The sequence below is a fragment of the Miniopterus schreibersii genome (assembly GCF_964146895.1).
Source record: "Miniopterus schreibersii genome assembly, chromosome: 5".
Taxonomy (NCBI): Eukaryota; Metazoa; Chordata; class Mammalia; order Chiroptera; family Miniopteridae; genus Miniopterus; species Miniopterus schreibersii.
Genome location: NC_138106.1, coordinates 49,907,192 through 49,920,057, shown reverse-complemented (window position 1 = coordinate 49,920,057; position 12,866 = coordinate 49,907,192). Strand labels below are relative to the sequence as shown.

General features: G+C 34.6%; 1 protein-coding gene across 7 annotated transcripts in view; it reads right to left on the bottom strand.

Annotated features, from left to right (window-relative positions):
* Positions 1 to 12,866, bottom strand: part of GSK3B (glycogen synthase kinase 3 beta) — a 165,849-nt gene that overhangs the window by 56,061 nt on the left and 96,922 nt on the right. For all 7 annotated transcript variants that reach the window (XM_081137572.1, XM_081137570.1, XM_081137574.1 and 4 more), the window contains 2 exons: positions 9,296 to 9,406; positions 2,836 to 2,966 (listed from right to left, as the gene is read on the bottom strand). In XM_081137572.1, the coding sequence (XP_080993698.1) occupies positions 2,836 to 2,966; positions 9,296 to 9,406 (242 nt within the window). The remainder of the gene's footprint in view (positions 1 to 2,835; positions 2,967 to 9,295; positions 9,407 to 12,866) is intronic.

Sequence of the window (12,866 nt, the reverse complement as noted above, 5' to 3'; positions counted from 1 at the left end):
TTTCCTGATTTCAGAGAGAGAGAAAGGGAGAGGGAGAGATAGACAGAAACAATGATGAGTCATCACTAATTGGCTGCCTCCTGCATGCCCCCGACTGGGGATAGAGCCTGCAACCTGGTCATGTGCCTTGACCGGGAATCAAACCTCCATCTCCTGGATCCTAGGTTGATGCTCAACTGCTGAGCCATGCTCGGCCAGGCAATTACATGTTCTCTTAATCCAACTTTCCTTCCAAAACTTTGTGGCATGTATTTTAAACACTATAATAAATTAAAATTAGTTTCTTTTGAGATTTCTCCCAAGATAATTTGAATATACACTGGAATAAGCCGCTGTAGAAGCTATTTTAACATAAATAATAACAAAGTAAATATAAGAAATGAATACAAACAAAATAAAAATTTTAAATGTGAGTAACAAGGAAAGGTAAGAAAATTTTGAGGTATAGAAAAATCAGAGTAGAGATAAATGAAAGTGGTCAGAAGGGTTTCAAAGTTTGTGCTTTCTTTTCTTTCATTTATTTCTGATCCATGATAACTTTGACCTTAACCTATTCTTCCTTCATCACAAGTTTTGAAGATGGGAGGCAGTTTATTTTTTTACATTCTCCACAAGTACTGACACACAGAAACCATCCTATAAATTAATATAATAATTCATTTTAGGCTGCATAAAAATTGCGACACTTTTCAGCATTAACTGATAAGACCTTTCTACCTTACGAAGAATTTTTTAGATTAACAAGGCAGATTCTAATTATACAGTTAGAAATCTACTATAAGATAAAGAAGGTAATATTGGAAACTCCATAGCCTATAGATTTCTTCACTACTTGATGGAGTTACCTTCTTTCTCTTTAGGTAAGGCTGGCTATAACTTCCAGCCCTTTGAGGGTTGAGCATCTAATATAGTGGTCATATATCCATGTCTCAGTCTCAACTAGCCTAGACCTTCACCTACTTCCAGTCCCCATTTCATTTTGTTAGAATTACTAACAAGAGTGTCATACTGTTTTGTTCAAGTCACCATCAACCTGGCACTAAGGATCTAAAGTATATCCCAAACTCTACTTGCCCAAACCAACTAACAAAACAAAAAAGCCAGCTTCATTATCAGAGCTATTAAAAATGAACTATTACCATACAAGTGAAATCCCTATTCTAAATATATTAGAACAAAGTGATTTCTATGTCCCAATGGAATGAACCATAGCAATAGTGTTGACATCACAGTAAAAAGAGAAACTCTTCTAAACTTGATGTCTCATAGTCTTTTTACAGTCCATACCAATCAGTCACTCTCAGGGGGGAGAAACCACATAAAAATAAAACTCATGATTTGGGCAGTTTGTCCTACAAATAACAGTAGTGCTTTGTTTGAAGCATCAAATGATTAATATCCTTCACCCTTTCTGATAGTTGAAGGGACAGAGTTATAGCCTGCAAAATGAGTTGGATCCTGTAATAGGTGTCTGAAATTAGGAAACTATAAAAAGGGAATGGCCTGGAAGAGGACACCCTGTGAGACTAAGAAGGATTAACTCACAGCAGAGCAGATGTGTTTTGTTATGACTCTCTGAAGGGATAGCCTGTGGAAAATATATCCTGTATTAAACCTAAACTTTAAGCTGTCGATTGATATAAAAAGTATTACAAAGAGGTAGGAATACAGGTATTAGCAGGTGTGGGTCAATATCTATAAAGAGTTGAGTTAAAAAGTAAAATTTGTGAGAATGAAAAAATTGGAGAGGTTCCCAGTTATGTGGAGATGTCTTAGGGATGGAGAGAAATGTGCTACTCTAGGTGATTACTCTAGAGAGGAGGCAGACAGTTAACTGCCTGAGTTACATGGGGATATAGGGTTGATTTCATGTTGAAAGGGTAAATCGGGGAGGCACAAGATGCTGAATATTATGGAGATGGAAAAGATGAAGTTTTATTACATAGTATATTATATTACACCAAGGAATGAGTTTAAGAAAACAGAAAGTGCATTAAAATCTGCAGAAAAGAAGGAAGACTAAGAGACTAAATTATAGAGGAAAAGAAAGAAAATATAGCTACTAGACCTTTTACTTCATCTCTAAATGGAGGTTAACTATGAAGTTAAAAAGATACATAGTAATGTGTAATAATATTTTTTAAAAATTAGTTCTTTACTGAAAAAAGAATATATACACATAAACAGTCTTGACCTTGCTTTTTTAAAAAAAAAAAAATTCCCACCTGAGGATATGTTTATTGATTTGAGAGAGAAAGGAATGAGGGCAAACATCAATCGGTTGCCTCCCGTACACGCCCTGACCGGGATCAAACCCGCAACCTAGGCATGTACCATGATGGGAATAGAACCTTGACCAGGAATAGAACCTGCCACCTTTTGGGGAACCAGGGCAACACTCCAACCAACTGAGCCACACCGGCCAAAGCTTGACCTTGCTTTTCAAAATTATAATTTCTTAGAAATCATTCCTTTTCAATATATAGACAGCCACCTTATGCCATTATTTACCTGATAATTTTCTTACTGATAGACACTGATAAACAATGCTATGATAAAAATCCATGTACATATACCATTTTATAAATGTGTTTTCCTAAGGGAATGATTCCTAGCAGTTAAACAGCTGGATGAAAGACCACATGCATTTATAATTCTGACAGAATTTACCAAAAAACCGTAACATGAAGCTGCACTGGTTTATATTCCCTGAATAAGCATTACATTAATTTTAGACTGACATAACAGAAGAGATTATACCTTAAAAAAAAGTATATGGAGTGTAAGAGTGAGGTGGGAAAGGAGGGAAGGGAGAAGGAAAGAGAGTTAGCTTACCTTCCAAAGTCACAGAGTTTTAATACAGCTGTATCAGGGTCCAACAAGAGGTTCTGTGGTTTAATATCCCGATGGCAGATTCCAAAGGAATGAATATAGGCTAAACTTCGGAATAGCTGATACATATACAACTGGAATAAATAGCAAAAAATTAAATGAATACTTTCTATCTCAAACAATTAGAATCTTTAAGCAGTAAATAAAGTACCAGATTTTCAAAACAGAACAGGTGAAATGCTGGAGATTATTAGCACACAATCTTCCTTTAACAAGTCTCATGCCATTTCTATATTAATTAGCTAATTAAAGTTTTGTTAACCATATATTATATTAATACCATCATTTAATAACTTAAAAAGGAAATTCTGCAATGTGCCTTGTAATTTTTTATTTTACTAACATTGCTCAACAAACCTAAGACAGTTTCCCCCCCCAAACAGATAAAAAGCTCAGAGAAGTATTCCAAATTGTGTAACTAACAAATAAAAAAGTTTAGAACAAAAGACAAGTCTTTAGTTTTTTAAGTTCATCATTCTTTAAGAGTATTTGCAATTTTATCTTCAGAATAATATTCTGAGATGTCAGCCCCAGGGGTTATCAACAGAGGCCTGGAAAAATTCACGTGTGAACTGAGGAAATCTATAATCAATTATCTATCAAGGTATCAGTAACCCCATTAACAGCATCACTATGCTTCCCATTAATATCCTTCAAAAATAAGTAGACTTTAAAATACCACTTAAAAACAGATCCTAGCTGACTACTGACATCAGACTCAAAGAACATTTATTTAGATTTTATTAGGAAAAAAGCATCAAGAAACTGTGTCTGCATGGAAGAAAGAATCAGCCTTTACACTGGGGAAGAGAGGGACTTTATGAAGAAAGAGAATACAGCAGACCCTTAACAACATGGGTTTCAACTGCATGAGTCCACTTATATGTGGATTTTTTCCAACAAATATATGGAACAATATTTTGGAGATTTCCTTACTACTGTGAAGCAATCACATCGATTGCACTAGGCTACCATAAAGCTATCATATTGTTTCGTTATCAATGCATGAATTGTTATAACTGTAAATAAACTGAATATTTTTCACATTATCTTTTCAATATTTATGTCTAGTGTTAGTAATACATATATAATACATACAGTGTTTTGGATCATACATGTACTGAAAGACCATTTACCAGATGATAAACCTTACATAGATGATGTAAACTTACAGTAACAATAATACAGTACAGTACTATAAATATCCTTTCCTTATGATTTTCTTTTTTCTAGCTTCCTTTATTGTAAGAATACAATATATAATACATATAACATACAAAATATGTACTAATTGATTATGTTATCAGTAAGGCTTCTAGTCAATGGTAGGCTATTAGTACAGTTTTGGGGGAGTCAAAAAATAGAGGTGAATTTTTTACTGGGGGTGGAGGGTGCCCTAACCCTAATGCCTGCATTAAAAGGTCAACTGTGTATCTTAAACCTTTTTCTATCCCAAGGTCTATGTTCTGGTTCACTTCAAAATTTTTCTGACTACTCACCTTCTGACCTTTAACCCAAAGTTACCAGTACCATGGAAATACAGTGGTACCTCGGTTTTCGAATGTAATCCGTTCTGGAAGACCGTTAAGAGTTCTGAAATGTTTGAAAACTGAGGGATTAACAGCCGACAGCCTCAGGATCTTGCACTCAGGGGAAGCTGTGTGGCAAGTTTGACTTCTGAGGTGTGTTCAAAAACTGAAGCATTTACTTCTGGGTTTATGGCATTTGTAAACTGAAATGTTCATCAATGGAGACGTTCGAAAACTGAGGTACCACTGCACTTTTTTAAATGATTCAAACCAAAGATACCAGTGACTTGGTAAAAAACAAAACAAAAAAAGACAAACGTCAGACGAAAGCATTGTCATAAGGCACCAATATTTAGAGGTTACTGTTAAGACTTAGTTAATTCAAGTTAAACATGAGACCTACTTTCTTTCAAACAGTCACGATGAAACAGCAGACAGGTAATCTCAGTACATCCTTAACATTATTTGAACTAAAGCTGGAAAAGTTTAAGTCTTCTTTAAAATGAAGCATGATGTAAAATGTATAGGTAAGATCTTCAACTAGGTCAGCATTTTGCCACCAAAGTTAGAATTACGGAATTTAGATATCTATATAACTTTTTTTTAATCCTCATCCAAGGATATGTTTTCCATTGATTTTTAGAGAGAGAAGAAAAGAGAGGGAGGAAAGAAAAAGATTGATCTGGTGCCTCTCATACCAGGCACCAGACTGGGGATCAAACCCACAACCTGGTATGTGCCCTGACCATAAATTGAACTCGCAACACTTCAGTGCTCAGGATGTCACTCCAACCAACTGAGCCATGCCAGCCAGGGCATCCATATAACTTTTTAAAAGCTTCATAATTCTAATACTGCATCACTGTTCACAGAATCAATCTCCAAGTCCTAAAGCTTACTCTCAGAGTTCTAAGAATTAATTCACTGCCACTAAGAAAATTAGTCCCCACAAGATATTGACTTCATAGACATTAACTTACTAAAGGAGAGACTTTATTAACTCTGTTGAGACACTGATGTCTAGGTCAGCAAGAATCAGTGGGAAAAAATGTTTTCTTTGCTAAAAATGCTTAAGAGTTTAAATGAGGTTAAGGTGTTTTTTTACTATATTCATTCATCTGAAAGATCTACCCTATCTCCATCCTCTTCATTTTATCTTTTGAAAGGTCAAGATTAAAGAATGAAATATGCAATTTTATATCTTTTTTTTTTTGTTTGACTCTGTAAAAGTATGTTTATAGGATAACGAAGAGGCTTACTACACTAGAAAGACAGCAAAAACAATAACAAGAAAACAACTGATCATGTGCCAGGCATTATTCTGAGAGCTTTGCATGTATTATTTCATTTAACCCTTATGTAATAGGTGCTACTATTATTTCTATTTTACATATAAAGTAACTGAGGCACAAAGGTTAAGCAATTTGTCCAGTATCACATACTTAATATTCTGCAGTGTCTTGGGTATTTAAGCATGCCTATTTTAATTATTATTTCTTTATTTTGCCATATTCTTATTCTATTAACTAAAAGTGCAAAAACACAATTATTAAATAGCTTGATCACTAAGTAAAAGACTAGAATGATAAACTCTTAGAAACTCAGATATTTAGTACATTTTGAAATTCGAGACTTATTTAAAATGTACTGTCAAAACAAGTGTGTTTCACCATTTGTTTATTTAATTATTACAATCACTCTGTGAGATACACATTTATCCTAATTTTCACAAGAGATAATTGAGGCCCAATTAGCAGTTTGAACACAGTTTGAACTCAGTTACAAAATTATCAAATCTAACTTCAAGTCCAATGTCCTCTCTTCTCTACGCTACTAAACCTGTTTAAAACAAATAATAGAATAGCAATTTTGTTCATGATTCACAAAAATGCATCTAGCTCTCTTGTGTACCCAGACCCTGTCCTTAACCACATCTTTTCAATTAAAAAAATTTCAAGGTCAATGATTTGCCAGGCATCTGTTTTAGAATTGTATTTAAACACCACTTAATTATGAAAGCTGTTCATCAAAAAAGGTACTCAAAAATTTAACTTATATATAACTATCATCAAGTACTAAGTGACCAGCACTATAAAAGGGGTAAAGAAAGAGGTTTGAAGGAGTAAACTCATAAAACATACTCAACTCCCCCAGAAAATATGAAAGTCAAAGAGTAACAAAAGACTGCAGTTGCCATTTTGGTAACATGTATGCCAAATAAGTTTATATTAGATGGTGACGTCCATGAAGGCTACTGAAGGATATGTCCATTAATAGGTGACCAACTAAATAAATTAGGATACAGCCATGCAACAGACTAATATATACAGCTGTAAAAAGAAAGGCAAAATAACTCTATATCTATCCATCCATCTATCTACAGAGTAATTTCCAGAATACATTTTTAATTAAAAAAGCAAGGTAGAAAAAATATATACCCATCATGTAACCATTTACATAAAAGGGAGATGGGGCGATAAAATAATTACTTTAAAAACTTCTTTAGCCCGGCCAGGCATGGCTCAGCGGTTGAGCATCAACCTAGGATCCAGGTGATCATCGGGGTTCGCTTCCCTGTCAGGGCACATGCCTGGGTTGCAGGCTGCAGCCAATCAATGACTCTCTCATCATTGATGTTTCTATCTCTCTCTCTCCCTCTCCCTTTCTCTCTGAAATCAATAAAGATATATTTAAAAACAAACAAAAAAAACGTTCTTTAACTGCATATACCTTGTTTTGTAGATTTTACTTTGGAACAATGTATTTTCAATTTTGATGGAAAATTTAAAGTAAAATTAACTTTTAAAAGTTTAAAACACAATCTATAATAAAAGTAAAATTAAACAAACAAAGCTTAGTAAGGCATAATCACAGAAAGAAATTATTCATTGTTTCTTTAAAATAGAGAAATTCGACTGTTCATCCTAATGGGACGTACCACAGGAATAAAAAGAGCTGCAAAAGATCTTAAATTATTTTCAGCTGGTACTGGTAGTATTGGTATTGCTATCCTAAGACTATTGCATGCATAGTATGGGACAGAACACATAAGTAATTATAATGTCTTTGAAAAATAGAATTTTTAGTGTAAAGGAAAGGAAATAGAGATGGAAGATTGTTAAGCTCCCCAATATTTAATTAAAAATAGCAACATAAACACATAGTGTATTTATCTTTGGGATGGAAAAAGATGCATTTTATCTTTGAAAAAATTATACACATATTTCCTAGCTCTGTCCACTAAAAAGACCTAAAAACAATAACCAATTCTATTGCAAGTAGCACCCCTAATATCCAGACTGTGGTTTCTAAATACTATTTCGCACTAAAAGAATAAGTTCCCCTTGAAGATAAGGCTCATTTCAAGTCAGCAGAAGAAATGTATAAAGATGAACCTAGAGTACTGTCATGCTAGAAAGCAAGGAAGCTATCCAAGATTACTAAGACTTGTCTAAGAAGCTTTAAAACAAACACAACAACAAAAAATACCTCCTTGGTAATCTTTGGAGGATGCTATGGAACCAATAAATTATTATAAATTTTGGTAAATAAAGAGAAATAATCAAATATATATCCTGTCTTATATAAACTGTACCTCAGGGAAATGAAATAGTTGACATAGGAAAGTTTCTATTTATGGAACTATTCTAGCTTATAAATTAAGAAGGAATAATAATATTAAAATATCATTTTACAACTGTTAATGAATTAATGAACTTAGGCAATTAGCATCAATGGCTACACGCATCACAAAAAGACATTGCTATTCCTTAGAAAAGCACTCAATACTATATATGAAGTAATCTTGATTCCTACAAAAATTTTATCTAATGTCCAATTTACATGAAATACAGAGAAGAGTAATACACTACACTGTACTGCAGCAATTCAAGCACAAAATCGAGACCAAAAAACTGAAGATCAAATGACCCAGTTTCTTTAATAACTAAGTTGAGAGAGAAATAAATAAATTAGAGATGAAAAGAAACATTAAGAAACACATCTGGCCCTGGCCAGGTAGCTCAGTTGGTTAGAGCGTGGTCCCAATACGCCAAAGTCTCAGTTAGATCTACAGTCAGGGCGCATACAAGAAGTAACCAATGAGTGCATAAATAAGTGGGACAACAAATCAATGCTTCTCCCTCTCTCACTCTAAAATCAATTTAAAAAGAAGCAGCAGAAGCAGCAGCAGCAGCTGCTGCACATCTGCCAGTTGAAATAGGAACCTTACTTGGATCCCAATTCTAACAAAGAAATTTTAAAAATACGTATAAGATATATTGGAAATATAAATAGTAACTGGATATTTAATCAGAATTATGCTGGATAAATTCCTAACCACTCTGTCATGAGTTCCACCAAATAAAAAAGATGATCCTGGTAATAGGTACCATAAGCTAAATGACACCTTGAAAGAATCTATACATTATTTAAAATTATTAAAAGTTGAAACTTCAGCTACAGACACAATGTATATGTAAAGGGCAAAAAAACATTGAATTTGATCATACTTATAGCTGTATTTTATAATTTTATGATATGACTGCTCTTATTTCAATCTGTGGCAAAATAAGTATATCAGAAATTAAATAAAAAGATGCTATGCCTAGCAAAATTAAAGTCCATAATTGTCTGAAAAATTCACGTATAAGAAAGATGACAAATATCTTCAATATTGGACTCATTAAAGTTTAAACAGTAAAAGCTTCACTATTTAAAACTGTAAAAGAATTTAATGAAGCTCTAGCAATACCTACTTTGCAGCTTTTTCTTCTTAGTATTAGATGCGCTAATATAGTTAAAATACACCTAGCCCTCTTCCCAGCTCATGGTAAGTACTTTATAAAATGGAAAATTGCTCCATTTTTACATACCTTGACATAGATCACAGGAAGCGTCTGTTTGGCTCGACTATAGTGTCTGGCAACTCTGTATACTGTTTCCGGAACATAGTCCAGCACCAGATTGAGATAGACCTCATCTTTCTGAAAAAGTTTATTCAAAACAAACAAAATAACAAAATTAGAAACTAGTCTTTAAATATTCAAATTACAGTAAATGCTCTATACATTCACTTATACAGATTAAGAAATTAAGACATTCATGTGTTCAATTTTAATTATACAAAATTAAATCAGAATATAAACATAATAAGAAAAACAATCTACCACATCTTTTCAATACTGTTAAGATTCCTAATCATATTTAAACTATTATTTAGGTTATATGATTTTAAAGGATAACACCTATCACAGAGTTTCATATTTTCTAGTTTGAGAATCAATGCCCTCTTATCCCATCAGGAAATGTGCCATAGTAGTAAAGTGAATATTGAATTGAGAGCTAAAACAGTACATTTCTAGCCCTTGCTCTGCTGCTAACTGATGTATGTAAGTCACTTAAATCTCCCAAGGCTTCAGTTTCTTCAACTATAATATAAAAAGTTGGACTTGATGTTCTTCAAAATTTCTCTGACCTCTACAAAAAGATTCTATGGGTACTTGACAGTCTATACTTAGTAGAACCAACACATGTCTTCTACAATTAACTGAAAGAAAAAGAGTAAACTAATAAGGCAGCAAGTTACCATACTCACAAGTTTACTGCAGGTCACATGTTTAAACATCCATTCTCAGCAGCATAAAGACACCAATCCAAGATCATTGGAGAGAAAGAAGGGAATTCCAACTAAGTACCAAGTAGGAAAGAGGAACAGAGTGCTACCCTTACCCTGAACATGTGAACAATATCAGATAAATAAACTGAAGCAGAAAACAAAGTTGAGAATCACTGTGTTCAAGTCTAGAATTGGCTACTGAGTGGGAAAATCTGCAGGTAAGCAAACTTTCAGTCTTCCCAATTTGAAATCATCTTACCTACCAAAATGAAGTGAAGAATTTCAATTTTCAGCATTAATTGATTATTTTTTATATGTCAGTAGCCACTGCAGAGGAAGTAAGGGCATAGGTATAAAAGAGATGACATCTAAACTGAGTACAAAAGGACCATTTCAGGCAGAGAAAAAAAACATATGCAAGATGTGGGGTCAAAGAGTACAGCAGAGCTCAAAAAACAGTTTAGTGAGACAGCATACCAATGACCCTACCACCTTTTCACTATCCTTCACTCTCATGTTCTCCTCTCCTTCCCTTTCATATCCAGCTTAAATTCCAGGGTCTATCACAGGGGTCAGTGAACAACAGCAAATGTGTGCTGCCTGTTTTTATAAATAAAGTTTTATAGGAACACAGTGATGCTCATTTACTTAAGTATTTTCTATGGCTACTTTTGAGCGTTAACGGCAGACTTGAGTAGTTGTGACAGAGACCACATAGCCTGCAAAACCAAAAATATTTACTAAATGGCCCTTTATGAAAAAGTTTGCCTAGTCCACTCTAGTACATACCCTTCTCTTATGTCATACGTGTTTGATAAACCACAACTCTGGTTAAATCCAGCTTTCCACACATTCCCTACCTGCACCCAAGAACTGAACATGACTGCAAACCTAAAATTGTGCTGATTGGTCTCACATTAAATTCATCTTGAAGAAATTCAATCAGCCCAGTAATACTATATCTGCCTAGTCTATTCACTTTTTCAAACTATTTGATTTCTTCTCTTCAAAGTCCAATACCTCGTCTCCCATTCTTACCTTCAGCTGATGACCTTGCTTGCACCACTGCATGTGCTTACCTACCAGCATCTTTCCCCATATGCTCCTCTTTCCCTTCTCTAGAGATAAACTGACCAAGTACCTTTCTAAGACAAACCCTGCTACTTGTTAAAAAACAAATAAAAAAACATACAAAAGATACTGTTCTGTTTTTCCTATTCAGTCATTGCTTCAGTAATTTTCCTGTCTTTCTCTGTGGGAGCATTATAATCAGTACACAAAATTGCTGCTATTTCTCCCATCACTAAAAAAACTCTAACTGCACTAATCACCACCATATTTTCAGGCCCCCTTTAAGAGCAAAATGCCTCATAAGAGGTGTCTACAGTTACTTTCTCCAATACCTGTCTCATCTCATTCTCTCTAAAACTTACTCCACTGAATTTCACCACCACTACTCCACTAGAATTGTTCATAGAGATCAATAATCTCCTTGTTGCTGAATCCCATGTCAATTTTTAGTCATCATCTAACCCCTCCCTTCTACTCGGCTTTCATCATGTTTCCTTCTTTGAAACACCTGCTTCACTTAGGTTCTAGAACACTATACTCTTTTGGTTTCATCCTACGTTAAAGACAACTCTTCTTGCTCTCCATTTCTGGTTCCTCCTATTATCTTTTATTTCCTGAGAAATGGAGGATCCCAGGGCTTAGTCATCAGATCTCTGTGTGTATGTGTTTTAATGTAAGCTCACTCCCTTGATGATCTCATCCAGTCTAATGGCTCAATACTACAATATACTGATGATTCCCAAATTCATACATATCTTGGATCTCTGCCTTTAGCTCCAGACTAGTATATCCAACTGTCTACTTGATCTTGCCTAGGCTAAAAACCTTAAAATCATCATTAACTCCCCACTCACCTCTACCTCTCACACATATACACACATTCCCCGTATCTCTGTGTGTGTGTTAATGATTCCACCTTTAAAGTTTATCCAGGATCCAACTACTTCTTAGCATCTTCAATGCTCAACCCTGGTCTTAGTCACTATTGCATCTCACCTAAATTACTGCAATATATTCCTAAATAGTTTTCCTGCTTCCACCTTTAGCCTTCACAGTCTAGTATCAAAATATAAGTTACATTATTGGATCTCCTCCGCTCCACTTCATTAAGATTTATTCTTATAAATTATCTACAAGGTCCTATACATGCACTTCCTTATTTCCCTGTCTACTTCTTTACTTCACTGCTCTCCCCATTTCTCACTCACCTTTAGCAACAACAGCTTCCTGCTGTTTTTGAACACATCTGGCAGGCTTTCACATTCAGGGTCCCTGTACTGATTAGTTCTTCAGCCTGGAATATTCTACCCCCAGATACACACACAGCTCACTTGCCTCAATGCCCTCAAATCTTTGCTCAGGTGTCCCTTTCCCTAATCACACCATTTAAAATTGCAACCCATTTGTCCACCCCCCACTCCCACCTGCCTTCTCCACTTAATTTTTCCCCACGATATGTAGCACTTCCTAACTACATAGTTTACTTTTTATTGTCTGATTCTCCTCACTAGACTAAGCTCCATGAAAGAAAAGATTTTTGTCTGTTTGTTCACTGCTCTATCCCCATTCAGAATAGTGCCCAGCATATAATAGATACTGAGTAAATATTTGTTCAATAAATTTTAGTTCAGAGGCAATGGATATTATTTAAAAATTAGGATGATACTGAAAGGTCTGTTATAACTCAAACAGCACTGGAAAAATAGGTATGGAAAGGGAGGAAGTTGGGAAGATGAGACTGAAAACTGAACATCTAG